The sequence below is a fragment of the Eptatretus burgeri genome, chromosome 1 (genome assembly GCF_056783735.1).
Source record: "Eptatretus burgeri isolate ZD-2024b chromosome 1, Ebu_testis_v1, whole genome shotgun sequence".
Taxonomy (NCBI): Eukaryota; Metazoa; Chordata; class Myxini; order Myxiniformes; family Myxinidae; genus Eptatretus; species Eptatretus burgeri.
The window spans coordinates 117,139,396-117,160,856 of record NC_140961.1 but is presented as its reverse complement, the minus strand read 5'-3'; the positions used below and the strand labels follow the sequence as shown (position 1 = coordinate 117,160,856).

Sequence of the window (21,461 nt, the reverse complement as noted above, 5' to 3'; positions counted from 1 at the left end):
CAGAATCCGAGTCAAGGTTTGACAGCAAACTCTCCACTTTGTCAGAAGAAAGGGACACAGAGTCCAGGGACAGTTGGGTGCGACTGCATTTAAATATTGTGTCCGAACCCCTTCGCTTTCTGTTCCCACCTTACCCAAACACAGACTTTAGGCATTCAGCCTTTTCATGTGCGGTATCAGCAGTGCGGCCATTTGAGGTAAGGGAAGGGGGTGGAGGGGGAACATACACCAGAAACAGATTTGATTAGACGCCATAAGGATTTGGAGGAGGGAGAGAGGTTTGAGAGTTCAGACTTGCGATTGGAAAGATGTTGTTTTCTGGCTCTCCTGAGGGTAGATACATACTTGTTATGAGCTTTGTGGAAGGAATTGGGCTTACCCTCAGTTGGGTTTGCTTTCCATGAGTCAAAGGCATGTTGTTTCAGGACAGCTGCCTCACCACAAGCTTCAGTGAACCAAGGGTGGGAGGAAGGGTAGGATAACTGAAGATGAGAGGATAAATCTGTGCATGAGGGAGAGCAAGTTTCTTTGAAAGAATTTGCAGGACATGGTGATGTTGGAGAAAGTAGTGATGGGAGACCAGTCCAGAAGTTTGATGGCTGCTTGGAGACCCTGCCAGTCAGCCTGAGTGAAATGCCAGACTCGATGGCGCTGAGGTGGTTCTCTCATAGCAGCCAGAGATGTTTACTTTGACCAGCATGTGGTCAGAAGAACCGATTGGATCGGAGGAAGAACAGCAGATATTTTCAGGGAAATTTGTCCAAATCAGATCCAGAAGAGATGGAGTACCATTGGTTGAGATCCGGGTTGGGAAGTTGACTGATTGAGACAGTCCTAATGAGTCACAGAAGTCTTTTGCTGAAGTACCATGGCAGGTCAGAGAGGTACTCACACCTAGCCAACTGGCACGATGACAATTGAATTCACCACATATGAGGAAGAGAGAGTTCGGATGAGAGGATAGAATATCCATGTTTTCGGCTCGTGAGGTAAATGCTTGGCTCGGCTCGTAAATGGAGTCATCACTGTTCGGTGGACGGTACAGCACACATATAAACATGAGGTGAAAGTGGAGGGGAAGTCGTAGCCAGAGGTATTCCTGGGGGAGTGGGGGAGTGAGGACAGTGCATGGAGAGTGAGGAATGGAGTCTTTGATGAAGAGAGTAACTCCTCCACCAGGACGAGGCTCAGGTCCCTCATACCGGGGGAGGGAGTAACCACGACTAAAACGACTGAAGACCTTTATTGAGGGATACAATATAGGCGAATTAAGAGAATGGAGAGAAGAAACGTTATAACAGTTGGATTTTTTTGAGACAAGGTATGAAGGAGAGGTGAAATTGAGAGCAGTTTCCATGAAATCTGTAAATGTCTGAACAATGAAGGGAGGGAGAGATACTCGGGAGTCAGAAACGTCTTGAGGGAGGAAAGTTTCTGTTAGGCAGATTATGTCTGGTTTGTCAATTGCAACTTGTATGGAAATATGTCAGGTTTGAGCGAAGGCCCCAGATGTTTGAGGTCCACACTGTTAAGGAAGATGGAGGGGATGAGACCATGGGTGCAGGGGAGGAGGAGGGTAGAACAAGGGAGGGGTGGGGAGGTAAGGAGAGTTGTGGAAATAGTGTGGGGGATTGCAGAAGAGCTGGGGGAGGGCCGGATGAGGAGGAGAAAAGGCTCTGTGGTGTTGGGTTGTTGAGGTACAGTGGGTAGTAATAAGAGAAGGGGGGCAGAAGGCAGTTGATTTGAGGAGGTGGAGTGATGAGATGGAGGAGAGAGGGCAGGTGAAGGAGGCAGCTTTGTGGATGAGAGGGGAGTTTTTGAGAAATGTGAGAGGGAAGCTTTGAGGGGAAAGAATGTGATGGTTGCTTTGAGAGGGAGGGGTGAGATGGGTGAATTGGCACTGAATTTGGAAAAAAAACATGATGATGGATGGAAAGTGAACATGCAAAGCAAGCTGGGTTTTTTTAAACTTGTAGTTCAGAAATGTGACTAAAGACATTTATTGATGGATGCAATATAGGCGAATTAAGAGAATGGAGAGAAGAAACGTTGTAACAGTTCGATTTTTTTCGACAAGGTATAAGGGGGAGAGGTCAAATTGAGTGCAGTTTCCATGAAATCTGTAAATGTCTGAGCAATGAAATGCACCAATTTGTCAAAATACAGAGTGGCTTGTGTACCACGCCTTGCGAAAATCTCTGTTAATGCTGCCACCAGTTTCTTTGCTGTCGTGGACCTCATGATTATACACTCGGAGTTGTGACTGTTGTAGTCAATCACAACCATTACCGACTCTCCAGACATCAGTGGACCCAAGAGATCCACAGCTACATCTTCCCGATGTCCCACCAAAAGCAACGTAATTCGAATCGGTTCTGACAGATTCAGTTGACTAAAAAGTTGACATTAATGGCAGGATTTGACAAATTTCTCCACATCTCTCCATTTCCGGCCACCACACTTTTGTCGTCAGGTTCTGTTTGGTTATAACAATTCCTAAATGACCTTCATGTGCTAACATCACCAGTCTTGCTCTCAACGTCTGTGGCACTACAATCCTACTGCCCCGAAGAATATATTTCACAATTGAACATAGCACATATCATGCAGCTACATATGCCTTGTGTGGGCAGTTCTGCCAATCTCCAGTGTTGATACTCTGTCTGATATCATCTAACTCTGGATCATGGTCTGACCCTCTCTCCACCACTCGGGTTGTCCTTGCTTTGGTTGTCGAATGTACCGCCACAAACGTACGAACAATTCTGCTTCCTTCTCGTGAAGATTCATGTGTCTCGTCCACCTCGAATCCACCTCCTTATCCTCTAATCCACAAATGAATCTTGTCTCATCCAACTTTTTGAGATAACCTGCCACATGTTGTTTTTTGCCCCATCACTCGATGGTAAAAAAAATAACTTTAAAAATTCTCAAATCCAGATGAGGATCATCACCAAAATGTAATAATTTCGTCCTTATCACATACCCAAGCTCTCCACCAAATTTCGTGCAAATTCGTACACGTTTTTTTTTTTTTTGAGATATTGTTACGAATCTGGAAGCCTTGTGCACACAGACAGACAGCCGCCCCCATAGCTTAGTTATTTCTATAAGTGTGTGTTTCTAGTTAGGGCCCCCTACCTGTGTCTAATGGGAATTACATACATGCGCTGCAAAGTTATTTTGATAGTTAGGATTTTTATAACAACCACAACACCGACGACATCTGCCTTCGCTTCCTCCCACCATCCTACACCGACGCCATTGCCTACGTGCGTGTCAGCACGTACATGGGCGGAGTTTACGAGGACCTGACGTCTCTCTCGCCCAATCAGGCAGATGCGAGCGAGTTCCCTGACAGTCGACCAATAGGCACAGGCCACGCATATATTGTATATATATATATATATATATATATATATATATATATATATATATATATATATATATATATATATATATATATATATATATATATATATAATATACACACCACGAGGAATGGTGCCCGAGAAGACCACGAAGGAACAGAGAACAAACAATCTGCACCCTGTCTTCTCGAGCACGTGTTCTGGTTCGCTTGACATCTCGTCGCTGGCACTGGTCTGAGGACATCTCGTCGCTGGCGCTGGTCTGCTTCTGGCGGCCCTGGTCCGTCTTCTGGCGAACGGAACTCCGGGAGGGGGGTGAACGCCCAGCCGCGCGCTCGCTGCCAGGTAGCCTGCCACGTTCTCATCCCTCAGCTCAACTTCCCTCCGAGCCGAAGGGATAGTAAAGACCATTTTGTGTCCGTTTCTTTTGGGTGTGCGTCTGTCTGTGGACCCGTCTTTAAGTAGGAACTGTTAAGTGTTTTTTGCCTTGTACATACTGCATTTCTTATAGTCTGATAACTCTGCCCTTTAAGTGTTCCTTCCCCACCTATTGTAAATAAATATCCATTTGTTGAATGTATCAGCTCGTTTCTGTGTTTTCTCAATTGTTTTAACACAGTGCGTGTTGGGGAATTAAAAAAGGCCGTTGTTGCCATAGTTATGTGCATTTGGACCGACCGGACCTCGGTAACCATCCGCTCAGGTTACGCACGGGTCGAGCACGGAAACGACTCATCCCGTTCGAGCCCCGTCGAGGGTGCGAATACTCGGTAGTTCACCACGTGGGCCTCTAGGTATTTTGAAGTTTGGCAAATAACCCTGTACCACATGGTTGATTTATTGACGATTCACGGTCCTGTAAGGGACCCGTACCCTCGGAGTTATCCGAGGGTAACGATCTGAATTCCGGGTGTTCGGTGGAGTGACTCTACTGCTCCACTTAGCGGCCGTGCTCGTTGCCGATACCCGGCCCACAACAATATTTTGTTCACAAACAGACGGGTTTTTGTATACATTGTCGAGTATTGTAGAAGAACTAACACACAGAACATATTTCAAGGGGAGCAGGAGACGGGGTTAGGAGAGAGAAACATAAAACAGTGGGGAACAGAGACATTAGGAGATTTGTGGAAGGGAGAGGGATGGAGCGGGGTACACAGGCTAAACAAGATGTACACTTCAGAGACTTTCAGGAAGGAAAACAGAATTTGAAGGAGATGGATTTGGAGTGGAATTAACGGGGGTATAAAAGATCGTCGTTTTGGATTTATTTATTTATTTTGTATACCTTGTCGAGGCTCGTATGAGAGCTGACACACAGTAAGGGGGGCATTAGACAAGAGGGGCGGGAGTGGGAAGGACAAAACGGTGGAGAACAGAGACATTAGATCTGTGGAAGGGAGAGGGATGAGGCGGAGAACATGGGGAATACAAGATGGACATTACAGGGACTTTCAGGAAGGAAGGCAAGGAATTTGAAAGAGGTGGGCTTGGTGTGGATTAACAGGGGTAGAAAAGATCAAGGATTTGGATGGGGGATGATAAGAGGTGGTGGTGAACCGCTGTTTTGAAAGCCTGGAGGGAAGAATGGGAAAGAATAGAGTGAGGAAGTTTATTCCAAAGGCGGGAAAAAAGAGGAATGAAAGAGTGAAGCTGAGCAGTGAGTCGTGATTTTGGTGGTTTTACCAGAAGGGGGTTGTTGGCGGACCTTTAGCGCCCTGCGGAAATGTTAAATGTTGTGGGGACAAGTCGCAGAGAGAACGGGGGGGGGGGGGGGAGTAGACTGGAGAGGAGACAGTAGAAGACAGAAAGACCACCAACGTGCCTGCGGTGAGAGAGTGAGAGGCCCAAAGACTGAGCCTTATTGCGGGAGATGCCAATGATCCGAAATGCCTTGGTTTCCACAGCGTGAAGCTGAGAAAGGTGGGAGGCAGGAGCACCAGCCCAGAGGGGAGAGCAGAGGGATGGGGAATGATATGAGATGGTCATGAACAGCTGTTTTGAAGACCTGAAGTGAGGAGTGGGAGTTTGTTCCTGAGGTGGAAAAAAGAGGATTGCAAAAGTGACTGTGAGCAGTGATTCCTGATTTTGGTAGTTTTAGCAGAAGGGGGTTTTTGGCGGACATTGAGCGCCATGCTGAAATATGGGCAGGGGGGGGCAGGGCACAGGGGGAGCAAGGCTGGAGACGAGACGGTAGAAGACAGAAAGATCTCCGACTTGCCTGCGGTGAGAGTGAGAGACCCAAAGACTCGGCTTTGTTGTGGGACATACCAATGATCCTTAAAGCCTTGGTTCCACAGCATTAATCCAAGCTGGGTGTGAGGCAGGAGCACCACCCCAGAGGGGAGAGCAGTATTTCATCAGGCTGTGGTTGAAAGCTTTGTGTGTGTGATTAGGAGCTCAGGTGGACCAAGGAAGGACTTTGCATGATGAAGGATGCCCAATCGGCAACTGGCTTTGGAGGCCAGCTTAGAAATGTGGCTTTCCCAGGTAATAACATGGCAGATAGTGAGGCCCAAAAGCTTGAATGAAGACTTCAAGAGGGCTGTTGAGAAAGTAGATGGGCAGGGATGGGGGGTTCCAGATGGTGCTGTGGAGAGGCATGGTGAGGGTGTGAGATTTGACAGGATTGAAAGACATGTTCCAAGTGTTTGACTAGCTTTTGATTTCATCCATGTCGGCAGAGAGTGAAAAGGTTGCTGCCTACTGATCAGAGGGATGAGAGATGGTATGGCAGAGGGTGGAGTCATCAGCAAAGAGATAAAGAGGATTTTCCAGAGAGTCGGAGAGATCATTGATGAAAACCAGGAAAAGCACAGGGCCCAGAAAACTGCCTTGAGGAACTCCAGGCTGGACAGGAAGAGTCGATGAGAGAGTGCCATTAAGAGCCATGGAGAGCCATTGACTGTGACAGGAAAGGAAGTCCGCATGCCATGTGTGGAGATTGCCTTGGTTACCATAAGAAGAGAGTTTGGTGAGCAGTGCGGGCTGCCTGACTGTATCGAAAGCTGCCTGACAGTGCGGGCTGCCTGTATGTCTTGGGAGATGTCTCTGATCTTATGTTTGGCATTTAGGACCTCCATCAATTGTTGGGAAAGCATAACCACAAGTCCAGGATAGAGTGACCTGGTCTGAATCCAAATTGATGATTGGAGAAGAGGAAAGATTTAATGTCGGAAGCTATGATGGATTCCATGACGTTGCTGGTGATTGGGAGAAGGCTGATTGGTCTGTAGTTGCAGGGATCTGTTTTTGCACCATTTTTATGCAGGGCAGTAATGTTTGCTGATTTTCAAGCAGATGGCGGAACACCTTGAGCAAAGAAAACGGCAAGCAAGACCAGCAGAGCAGGTTTTTCGGACACGTGGGTTGATGCAGTGCGAACCGGTTGCAGAATCAGTCGAGGTTTGACAGCAAGCTCTCCAACTCATCAGGAGAAAAGGACACAGAGTCAAGGAACAGCTGGATGTGACTGGTCAGGTGAGTACAGAAAGCGATGGGTTTGGGACACGAGATTTAGAAGCAAACAGTGTTTAGGCATTCAGCCTTTTTGCATGCAATGTCAGCTGTGCAGCCATTTTAGGTGAGGGTGGGGATGGAGGGGGAACATACACCACAAACATACTTAACTGGAAGGGCACTTGATATAGAGCACATACCTCCGCCATGTAATTCCTGATCCATGATTTACGTATCGGGCCCAATACATTTTTGAAATATCATGCTATTGTCGTGGTGCTGGTGGTTATGTTAATCCCCCACGAACCAAATTGTGGTAATGGGCAGTTAACACCACCAGTCCAGATTGCCGAGCGGTTTTCCTTAGGATGCGGATACGTTGCTACTTGGAGATTACAACGCGCTTGAGGGGAAAGGTGCAATGACGGAGCGACGGAGGCACGGGGAAGCACAGCACAGGGGGGAGTTATATTTGAGCCCCATGATAAATCCATGGACACGTCAACTTAAAATAAACACGGGATTTAATGAAAATCGACAAATATTTACTAAGGACAATAATTCAGATGTAATAATGATCGTGAGATAAATTAAGCGTAAAGACTTGAATACAGACAAGGGGAAATGAAATAAAGCAAATCCTCCGTTTATTCTGGCACTTGTCTTAACTTGGTCCATAGATGGTCTTTATGGAACTTGGAATTGAAGCGCTTCGTCTTACACATGTGGATGCACGCAAAATGGCCCCAAGCCACTCTCTTGCAGCAGACACGTTCGTTAGGCAATTTGTGAGCAGTCTTCAACACTAAGGCTCACCGACTGTCGTGCAGCTTCTTCATGTGTCAATCGTCCTCACCGATATACACGAGGCTTTGGGGTCCGTCTCTCATGACCCAACCAAGAGCCAATTGGCAGCTTCTTGCTCAGCACGCGAGCCAATTCGCCTCAGCACGAATGCGATAATCGTGCCGTCTTATTCATGTGTCGAAGGAAAGCCAGCCGTAAAACCCTGTTCTTACAGACCATCTCCTAGCTACGTTCTCTCTCGACCATGTGTGTCCCTCACTCGTGCACTCCTGATCTCTCTCTGACGTCACACCGAACAACTGTTCCACCTCCGGGGCATGGCTTGCTCACACAAAACCCGGGAAGGCAGGGCCTCTGCCTGCTCGGCACGCCTGGCTAGCTTATCATTGTGGTTATTATAAAAACGTACTTTTTCCTGGTTGGCTTGTAAATACAGAAGCAGAGGACTAGGTCACAGGGGGGCAATCACATACTGGGGGAACTTATCCTTAATTCCTATCTAACACCGCACCACCCACCGTGTGGTGACACGTAACACTAAAACTCAGTCTTCCTACTTAATTACATTGAGATGTCTCCTACACGACCACGGACCAACCAACAATATTCAATCCTAACTTTCCCATGAAATTCCTCCATCTACCCCCGCAACCGTAACACAATAGACATCGATTTTGGCCGAAAATCTCAATGGTGAACAATCCCTTTAAGAATTAAATAATTCTCGTATCCAGTTGGAGATTCAGAATTTCACCAAAATCTAATCAATTTGTCGTGGTCACACCCAACCTGTCCACCAAGTTTCATCCGAATCCATCCACAACTTTTTGAGACATCCTGCACACAATCGTACAAACAGACAGAGAGGGGTGAAAACATAACCACCTTCACCTTCAGTGGTGGAGGTAACCAGACCCCCAGGATTTGGAGGAGGTAGATTGGCTTGAGAGTCCAGACTTGAGATTAGAAAGATGTTTGTTTCCTGGCTCTCCTCAGGGTAGATACATGCTTGTTCCGACCTTTGTGGAAGGAACTGAGATTGCCTTCAGTTGAATTTGCGTTCCATGAGGTTAAGGCAAGTTGTTTCAGGACAACTTCCTCTCCACAAGCTTCAGCGTACCATGGGCGGGAGGAAGGATCGGACAACTGAAGATGATGAGATAAATCTGTGCATGAGGGAGAGCAAATTTCTTTGAAAGAATTCCCAGCATGAGTTGATGTTGGGGAGAGTAGAAATGGGAGACCAGTCTAGAAGTTTGATGGCTTCTTGGAGACCCTGCCAGTCAACCTGAGTGAAATGCCAGACTCGTCGGCACTGAGGTGGTTCTCTAATAACAGCCAGAGAGATGACCACTTGAACAAGAATATGGTCAGATGAATCGATTGGAGCAGAGAAGAACAGCAGACATTAGCAGGGAGATTTATCAAAATCAAATCCAGAAGAGATGGAGTACCATTGGTTGAGATCCGGGTCGAGAAGTTTACAGATTGGCAGTGTCATTGAGTCACAGAAGACATTTGCTGAAGTGCTTCGACAGGTGAGAGAGGTACCCACACCTAGCCAAGTGGCATGATGCAAATTGAAGTCACCGCATATGAGGAAGAGAGAGTTTTCGATGAGATTGGAGGATGTGGAAGAATGAGTTGGAAGAGAGAACGTTGGTGGGGAGGAGGCAGCTTTGTGGATGTGAGTGGGGGAGCAACCTTGAGAAGGATGAGTGAGGGAGAAGAGTAAGAGGGGAGAATTAAAGGTGAAAGATGTGCGGGGAGCTTTTCAGAAAGGTGAGGGGGATGCTTGGAGGGGAAGAGAATGAAGTTTGCTTTGAAGAGGGAGTAGGTGGCTGATTTGAGAGGGAGGGTGACAGGGAAGCTTTGAGAGGTAGGGGAAACGAAAGCAGACGCGGTCATGGGGGAGGGGGGAGAAGGGAGGGGTGGGGAGAGGGGGAGGATGTGACTGGGTAGTGGTAAGGTAAAGATGCGAGTGGCCAGGGAGAGGAACAAGAATTGAAGGGATGGGAAGAGGGGGAGGCAGCTTTTAGTAGGGGGAGTGAGGAAGGAGATTTGAATGGGGAGCGAGGAATTTGAAGGGGGGGAAATTTGAGGAAGACGGGTGAGAGGGGAGAATTCATGGAGAAGGGTGAGGGGGAAGCTTGGGGGCATGGGGGTGGGGAAGTGAAGTTTGCTTTGAAGAGGGAGGAGGTGGCTGATTTGAGAGGGAGGGGAGATGAGAGCAGGTAAATGAGAAGGGAAGGGTAGGGAGAGGGGAAGGATGAGACTGGGTCGTGGTATGGTAAAAATGGGAGCGGGCAAGGGGAAGAACAAGATACGAGGGGGTGGGAAGAACAAGATACGAGGGGGTGGGAAGAGGGGAAGGTATGATGAGAGGAAAGAAAGAGCATGTTTGAGATATTGAAGAGTGTACTGAATGAGAGAATGAGATATTTGTTTGGTTGAAATGGAGCAAACAGATGTTTGAAAACCATACAGTTTGAGACACCTGAGGAGGAGCTGATAGTAAAGCAGAGGGCAGTGGAGAGGTGCTAAGAGAGGAGGTAGGATGGGGGAGGGGCAAGTTGGGAGCAGTAGGGATGGGGTATAACAGGGGAGGAGGTAGATTTGAGGAGGTGGGGTGAATTTGCACTGAAGTTAGAAAAAAAGAACGATTTGTGGAACATGAACGTGCATTGCAAAATGGGATTTAAAATAATTGTTGGTCAAATGAAATACGTTGGTGGAGGGATGGAGTTCAAGAGAATTGAGAGGATGGAGAAAGGAAATGATGTAACAAATGGAATTTTTTAGACACGGGATGAAAGATAGGTTGAATTAAACTCGGACTTTTGAAGAACAAGGCAAAAGGAAGAAGTTGAAACATTGTAAAAGACCTTTTTTTTTTTTTGAAGATTGCTGAAGAGGTGGACACAGTAAAGGAAAAAGTTTGAAGAAAATATCATGAAGGTGTATGGTGAATACCTTCATGATCAAAGTGGGATTGGAAAGGTGGAATGGCAAAAAGAAGGAAGTAGAAGAAGAGGAGGTAGAGGAAGTCTCGTGGTTCCGGGAGGTGTAAGGTGAGAAGGGAAAAGATTTTTATTTTTTATATTTTAAGACATGAAACAGAGGGTATAGTTGGGAGGAATTGAAAGAGTGGTGGAGGGATTTTGGAGAAAATATAAACTGAAGGTGATAAGTTGAAAATACAACAAACACGATCTTGCACACGGATTGGAAGAAGGGTAGGCCTCAAGGAAACCCGATACGACAAGATCGAAGAAAACTCACAAAATAGCACAAGTTTTAACACAAGACCAAACTGGGAACACACAGTGAACACGCAGATAACAAAACAACAGTAAAAACGTGACAAAAAGCGACCAGAAACTTATCCTTGAGAAAGTCGGCAGAGACCCTGAAGGAACCATCAACGTCACTCAAGAACCAGAACCGGAGATAATGAAACCATAACCTCCATCCACCTTCGGTGGCAGAGGTAATACGGGAGAGTATGGGAATACAATGATAATGGGGAGCAATGGAGATGGTGTGTCGCTGGGATGAAGGAAATGTGGAGATTTAATGGGCTGAATGGACAAAGTAGCCTCCACCAACCTGCATTTACTTGTGTGTAAAGTTTTGTTGTAGGTAGTTGAGTCTGGGAGGATGGTGCACATTAAACTCATTTACTTGTCAGCTGCCTAGTTTGAGTTTGATTCACAACCTGACTATGAACTGTTGGATTGGTATTCGCAGGCAGGGAGTTGCATCACACAAAGTGTGCCATTCTTGGATATAAGTTAAGCTGGGTGTCCTGCTTGCGAGCATGAGTTTGTAGCAGATATTGAAGATCGTTCGATGTCTTTTAAGGAAGAGTTGGTAAGTTATTGCCAGTACTCCTGGCCAAATTACAAACGAATGCCCTGCTAAATTTGGAGATGGGTCTATTTGCCCAAGTAAATACAAGAATGGCGATCCAACGGTCTGTGAGATAAGATGGATTGGATATATATTTATATAATAGATGATGACCAGCTGATTGTGATGGAACTTCATCCTGGTTGGATCAAACGTCCTACTCCAGCAGAACCCAAGGACATGGTAGTTATTAAAAGAGGGAATTCATTTTGTCCCTCATTCATCCATTGTTCCTTCCCAAAAGTGTCCTTTTTTTGAAAAGTTGTCCATCGTGGTGTGTTTACTTTCAAAATGAACTAGCTTCTCGCAGGGCACCCATCTCCAGCAGGTGTGAAGATGTCTCACCTCAAATGAGTAATTTTTTTGGAGTGTGTTTTGGTAGAAAGGGGAATTCAACAAAACGTGATGATGTGGACCGTGACAATTGTGGTACGTGTTTACCTTATCGACAATGGTGGTCCGTTCAGAAAAAGAACTATCGTTAGTGATAAACAAGAATGACCGTGACTGTGGTCACAACATTCAAAAAAAATCTGATGACGGCCCGATTTGGAGACGTGCATTTAAAGCACTCTTCAAAGATGAACAGCGCAATTGGAGAAACACATTTAATGCTCTATTAAAAATATTAACTTGACACCTTTTATCCATGTCAGCCTCCACCACGGTTATATCAGAACGAGCTGATTCGTCACACGGTCACAGAGTGTTTAACCCCAATACGGGGCCGTTCAAAAATTACATAATGGTATTTTTTTAGGGAGTGCACGTGGGCTTGATTAAATCTTACTAATATGTTTTTTTAGACATTGATTAGATTATTTGGGGTCCCTCATCGTGATCGACCCAAACAAAGTCAATGGAAATTTGATGCAACAAACCCGGACAGTGTATAATCGGCAGAGGCCTACAAGCCTGATGTCTTAAACCGACCACAAAACCAAGATGGCGGCCATATAATTTCATCTTTGTGCCATGGTGGGACGAGGCAAATGTGGGTGGGGTCCGGCAGCTGTCTGACCAATGGGTGCACATTTCAAAAATATACTCCCAAAACGAACCAGAAAAACAACAACACAAAAACAATTTGGAAAAAAACAAATAAATAAAGAATAAATAAGAGAAGGATTAAGGCGGTAGGTAGTAAGTGTAATGCAAAGCAGTTGCTGCGGCTCAATCTGGATCACGCGTGTGATCTCACGAGACCGATGCTGCTAAGCCTTGGAATAAAAACCAGTTATCTTACATGGTGTAAGAAGTTAACCAGACTTGCTGCTTTCTTACAAACGACCATCCATAAGTACGGTATTGGGTTTCCGAACTTTGAATACCCGACTATTGATTGGGATGCAGCGGATTTATTTGGAGAATTCACTCGGTTTCGAGACTACGTTCAGTTCGTTTCGAAACTAAACTTTAGATCAGAGCTAAACCCAGAGCAAAAAGGCAGATGGCTGGGCACGTGGATTGGTGCTCATGGCCATGAGGTTTATAAAACATTCATAAGGGAGGAGACCGAGAAAGATGATCCCAACAAGGTACTCGATCGTTTTGAAACATATGTGCGACCAAGAAAGAACAAGCGGATCGCCCGGCACTGGCTCAAATAATGGGAACAAAAGAATGAGGAGACCTTTGGTAACTTTGTAAAGGACCTGAGGATTATTCTTATGGACTGCGAGTATGCTGATCCCGAGGACATTCTGATAGATGCGATCATTGATGGCATTTTTGAATCCAGGGTGCAGGAAAGGTTACCGGATCAAGGTGAAGGACCGTCACCAGCAAAGGCTCTGGAAATTGGACAACAGTTTGAGGTGTCTCGCAAACAAATCCACATCGTGCGGAATGAAGATAACTACAAACTTGGAGTGTGAGCTATCATGGCTCAGAGCAAATTGCAACCCAAGTATTGTGCTTCGTCATCGCAGCTGCAAGCATTTAAACCATACGTTAAATGTGGCAAGGATGAGCGACATTTGTGTAACCAAGGGAAATGTCCTGCAGTCGGCTCCGGCTGTTCCTATTGCAAACGCCCAAACCATTGGATGTTGGTCTGACGTAGCTGACACCGACTGGACAAAACACTCCTCGTCGATGCTGGACAAAACAGAAACAACTACCTGAAGGCAATTCGGAGGTTCTTCGAATATACAAGGTTGACAACATCGGCACTCTGGCAGATAAGAGGACAAATGGTTCCAGACATTACCTTCCAGCATTGCAAACATTACCTTCCATATTAATACAGGGGCAAGGTGCAGTATACTTACACTCAAGGTTCTCTTAGACTTGTGAAGTTCAGTGTTAACTGGTAATCTTTGAAAATCTCAGAACTTACTGAAACCACATCATTTGGCCAATTGCTTCCATGGATCTTTCCCTGGAATTTGAGGGGAGGTCCGTAATAGCTTCATCCGAGCTGGTCAATCTGGATCAGGAGAACGTGATATCGGGGGAGACCGCTAAGAACCTTGGCCTCGTTGCTCGACGGAGTTCCTTGGCAAGGATTCAGTCAGCAGATGATGAATCGGTTCCCCCAGAGCTATGAGATTTTCCCAATATCATGATACTTCAGGTACCCTACCAGGGGTCAACCGAATCAAAATACACCCAACAGCCAATGGGGTTGTACATGCTGTACGTTGGCAACCTGCTGCGCTAATGCCTAAGATCATCGAGCAATTGAACAAGATGGTGGATAACGGCTTCATAACTCCGGTGGAGGAGCTAACCTAGTGTGTTAGCTCAATGGTAGCTGTAGTTCGCAATGGCAAGCTAAGAATATGTTTGGATCCCAGAGATCTCAACAAGGCCATTAAATGTGAACATTATCCCTTGAAGAGGTGGTCTCCAACATACCAAAAGCCAACTTATTCTCAGTATTGGATGCAAAGAGTCGGTTTCTACAGATTTTCCTGAATGAGTCGTCAAAACTGATGACCTTCAATACAATGTTTGATCGTTTTCGTTGGCTGAGGCTACCATTTAGATTGAAATGTGCAGATCATGGATCAAATGCTGGATGGCATTTTAGGAGCCACAGTGATCATGGACGATATATTGATTGCAGGACGAGATTGAGATCATGACAGCATTTTAAAGCAAATCATGAGAGGTCAACCTTGAGATGTTGATGAATCTGCTGCACCCACGAGGCATGCAGTCGGTCCATTGGCCTCCTCCACGCACGAGACTACCTCGCTGAGAGAATCTGGTGAGCAGGATCTGCGTTAGGAAAACGAGCCACATGTCCATACTGCCGCAGCTGATGCTCACGTACTATGCAGGTAACAAATCTTATTTGAGTCTCTCTCAGAAACTGCTCGTTAAACACAAAGTCTGACCAGCGATAGCCAAGGATTCTCCGAAGAGACCTGGTACCAAAGGGAATAAGTCTCCTTCTCAGAACCCTGGTCAGAGTTCAAGTCTCACATCCGTAGAGCAAAACTGGAAGCACCGAGGACCTGAAGACTCGGACTTTCGTCCTCCCGCACAGGTACAGGGAGCACCACACCCCATGATCCAGTGAATCCACAACTCCCCAGGCCTGACCCAAGACGTCTGTCGACCTCTGGCTCACAGCCAGCAGAGATGTAAATATCACTGCCAAGGTAAGTGAATCTCTCCGTGACCTCAACACCCACTGAGGCCATACTCTGTGCAGAGCTTTGGTGCTGCTGAAGCAGACTCCTTGGCTATTGGACACAATCCTGGACGGGTCGCCACTCTGACACAGTATACCAGCATGCTGGCACTCATTTTGCCGACCTCAGAAGGATGACAGGCAGTCAACCCCACCTGGTATTAATTCAACAGCAGAGTGGGGTTTGAACTCAGGATCATAGGATCCCAAACCCACCACCCTAACAATTAAGCCAACACCAGGAATGACCTCAACATCATCACCAGAAACAGGTACAGACAGGATAGCAGCATCCAAGATATCATTGAAAGCCTGGATCTTAGTTTTGACCCAGGAAACCCATCATCCCAGGGGCTCTGACTCCTCATTCAGCACCACAAGGGCCCCCAAAAGGATATCCAGAGTCTCCGCAAAGATGACTGCATCATCTGCGAAATCAAGGTCAGAGATCTTGGATTTCCCAAACGATGCGCTGCAGCTTGATCTCGCGGACATCCTCCCCAGAATCCAGTCCATACAGTGTGGGTCCAATCCATTCGATACCTGTATACAGTCCATACAGTCCCCAGAATCCAGAGCTGAAAAGTGTGGGGGCCAGTAGACACCCCTGACAAACTCCAGTAAAAACTGAAAATAAGTCAGTGATGGTATCACCACATCTCACAGCACTCTCAGTACCAGAATATAGTTCAGACATCAGATGGATAGGTTTTGGTGGCACCCCACAAAGACCAAGAATCCTCCAGAGGGCATCCCGATTCACTGAATCGAACGCTTTACAGAGATCAACATAGGCTGCGAGCAGCCCCTGCCGAAAGTCTCACCTGCATTCAGTGAGGACCCGAAGAGTAAGGATACGGTCAATCGTTGACCTCTTTCGTGGGAAGGCTGATTGCTCTGGACACTGCTGCTCAAGAAGATGGTGGCTATCCCTATCAATAATTATCCGAGCAAAGACCTTGCCCGGCACTGAGAGCAGCGTCACCTCTCAGTCGTTGTTGCAGTCTTGGCGATCACCCTTCCTTTACCAGAGGGGGACAACAAGGTCCCTCTTTCAGTCAGTTGGGATGATGCCTGTGTTCCAGGCAGAGCACACAACTACATGCAACGACACAAGTACAGCATTTCCACCAGCCTTGAGAAGTTCAGAATGGATGCCACAAATCCCAGGAGCTTAACCCATTTCAAGCAGTTCACCACAGTCTGTTTTCACACATGAAGGAGGACCGCAGTTGATCGGAGGGTCAGCAATAGGGACAGTAACACCTCTGACATCCAACTCAACAGCTGGTGGATCAGCCTGGTACAGCGGCTCAAAGTAACCAGCCCAGTGGGCCTTCACTTCGAACTCCTCTGTCAAAAGCCCACCACCCTCTGCTCTAACTGCAGTACACCGATGGACGGGCTTGAAGGAATGCAATGTGCGAGTTCCGCTGTGAGCAGAACGAGAATCACTTGACCACAGGTGATGCTCTTCCCTGTCACATTCCTTGCACAAAGGCCTCCTTGTCCACCCGTAATGCACATACAGTTTTACGCCTCAACTCACTGATCAGCTCAGCTCTGCCATTCAGCCTGGCCCTGAGACTCTGGGCAATGGCATCCAGTGTCCCTTGAGAGACAAAATTCTTCTTCGCCATATGGTGACTTCCAAGACATCCACCGGCAACATCGATGACGGTTGTCTTGAAGGCACTCCACAACTCTTCAGGATCCCCCAAAGAATATAGACCTCTCCAAATATCCACTCAGCCTGTTTGCAAACGCAACTACCCTCTCATCCTTGAGCTTGCCAACATCCAACCTAGGCTGGAATGGTGCCATTCTCTTGCATTTAAGCTGCAACTTCAGAGTTGCTGCAACAAGCCTGTTGTCAATATTGAGGAACTGAGCACTCTGGTCAACGTGGCAGTTCTGGATCATCCTCCAGTGACCATCAATGAGCACATGGTCAATCTCCTTTGCCAAACCACCAGCAATGGAATACCAAGCCCAGTGATGAGCCTGTGAGCGCTGAAACCATGAACCAGTCACCCTAAGTCCATGACTTTTTGCAAAGTCAAGGAACTTAGTGTTATTATGGTTCACAGTTCCAGAACCATGGGGACCAACACATGTGTCAAACAATCCCTATCAGTTACAGTCGATGCATTGAAATCTCCCAAGACTAGAAGAGTGTCTCGCCTGGAGCACTGATCAACCACAGACTCGAGCGTGGCATTGAATGTGTCCTTCACGGTAAGATCACTCGCCTGTCGGATCATATACAGAGACCAGGGAAATGATACGCAACGAGTGACGAATCCTTTGTCTCAAAATATGCTCGTTGACCGGTGCTACCTCAATTATCATTGGAGTCAGCTTATTGGACACAGCTACAGAAACTCCTTAAGCATGTAACCATCAGAGCGACCAGACCAATAGTAGGTGTAACCACCCTCCATGATCTCATCACAATCCGGTCTCCGAACCTCAGAGAGTGCTCCAATACCGATGTCCAAACGCTTGAGAGCTCAGATGATAACAGACACGTGATCATCCTCTCTTCGAGAGTGGACATGCCAGGCACCCACCTGAAGGGACTGCCTCAGGTTGACCCAAGGAGACCACCGTCTGGTGGACGACACCTCAGCACCACTCCTACACACTACCACAATCTGACCCAGGAAGGTTACCCCGTGGTTTTCCTCATGTCAACAAAGATTGGGGCTCCCGAAGGCTTTGCCCCAATCCCGTCATCCGGTGAGTTGCCCTGCGGAGGGCATCTGCACTGAGGTACTCTCACATTGTTGGTTTTCAAAAAAAAATTGTGCTTTTCGTATGTTTTGCAGAGTGAAGGGTTTTACGGTGGCTGCAGTGAAAATCCTGTCACCAACCTGCTCATAAAAAGTAACCCAACTGTAGGAGGACATCCGCAGATACATTTGGGCACTGATATGGATGGCAATTGGCTCACAAGGAGCTCCTCCACCCTTTGACAGGTTTTGTTCTTCATCCTGCTGGGTGTCCATATCATACACCCTCCTCAACAGAAAACCTGATGGGGGAGATGGTTTAGTCGCCACCAACCCAACCATGAAACAGGTTAGTACATGTTTACTTGGTACCTGCAGCAAGTCACAGATCTAGTTTGACCTGACCTGACAATGATTGGATCTCAGAATGGCAGGACCAAGCTTTCCAAAACTATGGGATCTCTGCTGTCAGCAGCTTGTATTGAGATACTATGATGTGAAGGCACCAGTGGAGATCCATGCAAGTCAAAGCAGTCTCGGTGGTGTCTTAATGCAGGAGGGGAAGCCGGTTGCATACACTTCGCGATCCCTCTCGGAGCTGGAACAACGGTATGCTCAGATTGAAAAAGAAATGCTTGCAATCCTCCATGCCTGTATGAAATTCCACTGTTACATATTTGGCAAGACAGACTATTTACGGATCACAAGCCACTTCATGAGATTTTCAAAAAACCTCTTCCGTCTGCACCCATACGTCTGCAGAGGATGCTGTTACATCTGCAGTGTTACGATCTCGAGGTAGTGTATAAAAGTGGCAAAGACATGCAGCTTCCAGATAAACTGTCTCATGCTTATCAGACTCACCAGTTGTTGGGACAAGAAATCAATCTGGAGCAGGTTTCCATGTTACACCATCTCCATCACCAAGGAGAGGTATGTCCAGCTGCAGGAACAGACTCGACAAGATTTACAACTTCTGTTGGACGTGATCCACACTGGATGGCCCAGCTATCGAAATGAAGTGCCCATTCCATTGAGACCATACTGGGATTCAAAAAGTGAGTTGGGTGTCTCTGATGGAATTACCATATCTGTCAAGATATGCGTGTCGTAGTGCCTCCTAGTCTCCGTCAGCACATGCTCTCCATCATACATAGCTCTCACCTTGGTATTGTAAAGTGCAAACAGCGTGCTCGGGAAGTGCTCGAGTGGCCAACAATGAACCAACAGATCGAAGAGGCAGTAAAAAAAAACTGCACTACATGTGCAGATTACCAAAGTAAGTTTCCTCTGGATCCGCTCATACTGACACAGATTCCCGATTTACCATTCAACCAAGTCGCCCTGGACCTATTCGAGTTTGAGTCAAAACAATACATTTTGGTTGTCGATTATTATTCGAAATTGATCGAGGTATTTGAGCTCAAGGACATGAGAAGCCACACAACCATTGATGCTCTAAAATCCATATTTAGTACACATGGTATACCTGAGGGTCTTAGGAGAGACAATGCGTCCTTGTTGGTGTCCAAAGTGTTTGAATCGTTCTGCTTTGATTCCGGCATTAACCAAACTACTTCCAGCCCTCGATTTGCTTGTGCTCGTGGTGAAGCTGAAATAGCAGTGCAAATTGTGGAAGAAAGCAGAGGACAAACATCTGGCTTTGTTCGACGACCGCACCACATCCCTACAAGGACTACACTTGTCCCCTGCACAGTTGTTGATTGGTAGAAGACCACGTAACAAGCTTCCTGCAAAGCGCAGCTTACTTGTACCAAAACCCTACAGCTTTCACGAGGTTAAACAGCATTTTGACATTGAAAATACCAGGCAGAAGTTCTATCATGATCGAGTAGCATGAGAGCGGCCACCTTTTCAGGGTCATCAAGTCCGTATGGAACCACTTCCTGGCACTAGAGAATGGGTTCCTGGTGAAATCGTACAAAAACATGCGTCCCCTAGGTCCTATGTGCTCCAAGCAGGAAACCGCTTGTTCCGCAGGAATTGCCAACATCTCCGATCTTCAAACAAACTGGACAACCACACTGGCTATGTGTATTGACCACGGATGGGAAACTCTGACGATGATAAATAAACACAGCGATACTTCCTCCCCTTTTCTTACTAGCAATGGTGATCACTTCAATGTTTCTCCTTTGCCCCCTTCCCCTTCGAATACATCTCCTTTGCCCCGCATTTCCCCCCCCCCACTATTGTGCTGGATGAACATCTCCATGAGCCTGTTCCTCAGACTACTCATTCAGGCCGTGTTGTAAAACGGCCGGACAAACTGAATCTTTGATGTGCTTTGATTCTGTGTTTGTTATTATTATTATTAATACGAGTTATTATTATTACTACTATGTGTGTTCATAAAAATTGTTCATTCGTTGATTGTAAAGTGAAATGCAATCTTTAAATTGATTTTCATTTATTTATTTTCATTCTGAAGGAGAGGAGACGTAATGTGAAGAAGTTCCTGCGGCTTGATCTGGATTACGTGGGTGATCACGTGACGCCGGATGCTGCTTCCGCTTGGAATATAAAAGTTCTCTTGCAGTAAGGAAGGAAGGGGTCTTGAAAGGAAGGGGTCTTTTCCTCAGGGATGGGATGGTCTCCCTGGAAAGGTAGTGGCAGCTGAAAGAGATCAGTTAAAATTGGAATTAGGTACATCGAAGTATTAATATATATTTCAACATATATTTACAAAAACAAATACAAAAGAAACCACAAACAAAAAAAAATGAAACATTTTTGCCTTTTCTTGTTGATGTGGCACAGGCATGATGGGCCGATTTTCCTCCTGCGTCGAATTTCTTTGTCTCTCCTTGTGTGTAGAACCTCGTGGAGCTCTTGTAGACAGACCTGCGAGACGTCCACGTGGCAGGTAAAAATGGGGGAATGTTTTTTTTTTTTTTCTTGGGTTGGGGGTGTTGAGAAGGGTGGGTCAAGAATATATCACACCAATAACACACCATCCCTTGACTCGTCCCTCTCACAGTCATCACACTCAATACCGATGCACACACAAAGACCAATCCACCCATCAACCTTCCTGCAAGTCCTTCCTGAGTAGTGGTGAGCAAAACTACGCGCAGTATTCAGGATGAGGCTTCTACACCGTGTTAACATTAGCTCTTGATTTATAATTTACCCCCTGACGACTACAACCGAAAACCCTGTCACCTTTACCTGTAGCTGCCGAGCAGTTTGCTTACTCCCACCCCCCCCCTCTCACCCCCCCTCTCTCTTACCACCCCCAGATCCTTCTTCTGTGTAACTCTCTCCAAGATCCCAATTTCCATCATATCAGCGGGTTTCCATCGGTGGACAATGTGCTGCAGAACATTCTTGGAAATACACTTTATAATTTTTGAAGTAAATTTTATTGATCACATGGCGGTCTCCATGGAAACAACGCTGTGGTGGCCGTCGTTTTCAGTTGTACTCGATCCTCTTATGATAACTTCCCCCAAACTAATGCATTGTGTTCGTAACGTCTACAGAGTACTGGATAGAGAGATTGAGAGA

At 46.4% G+C, this 21,461-nt stretch overlaps 1 protein-coding gene and 1 long non-coding RNA gene across 9 annotated transcripts in view; one reads left to right on the top strand and one right to left on the bottom strand.

The window, feature by feature from the left end:
* The window catches only part of LOC147035259 (uncharacterized), a 35,115-nt gene that overhangs the window by 11,696 nt on the left and 1,958 nt on the right, over positions 1–21,461 (top strand). The window contains exons 1-5 of one of the 8 annotated variants that reach the window (XR_015061904.1): positions 10,297–10,708; positions 20,383–20,489; positions 20,769–20,817; positions 20,932–21,008; positions 21,194–21,308. Coding sequence is in view for 3 of the 8 variants with exons in the window: in XM_085896117.1 (XP_085752243.1) it covers positions 20,383–20,489; positions 20,712–20,817; positions 20,932–21,006 (288 nt within the window). In the remaining 5 variants the exon portion in view is untranslated. Of the gene's footprint in view, positions 1–10,296; positions 10,709–10,741; positions 11,128–20,382; positions 20,558–20,711; positions 20,818–20,931; positions 21,009–21,193; positions 21,328–21,461 lie in introns of those variants that run through there. The other 7 variants (XR_015061903.1, XR_015061901.1, XR_015061902.1 and 4 more) reach the window with 7 other exon arrangements.
* Positions 20,444–21,461, bottom strand: part of LOC147035258 (uncharacterized) — a 3,070-nt gene continuing 2,052 nt past the window's right edge. Inside the window, exons 2-3 of the long non-coding RNA XR_015061908.1 lie at positions 20,689–20,795; positions 20,444–20,567 (exon numbers count right to left, since the gene is read on the bottom strand). This is a non-coding gene — a long non-coding RNA (uncharacterized LOC147035258). The remainder of the gene's footprint in view (positions 20,568–20,688; positions 20,796–21,461) is intronic.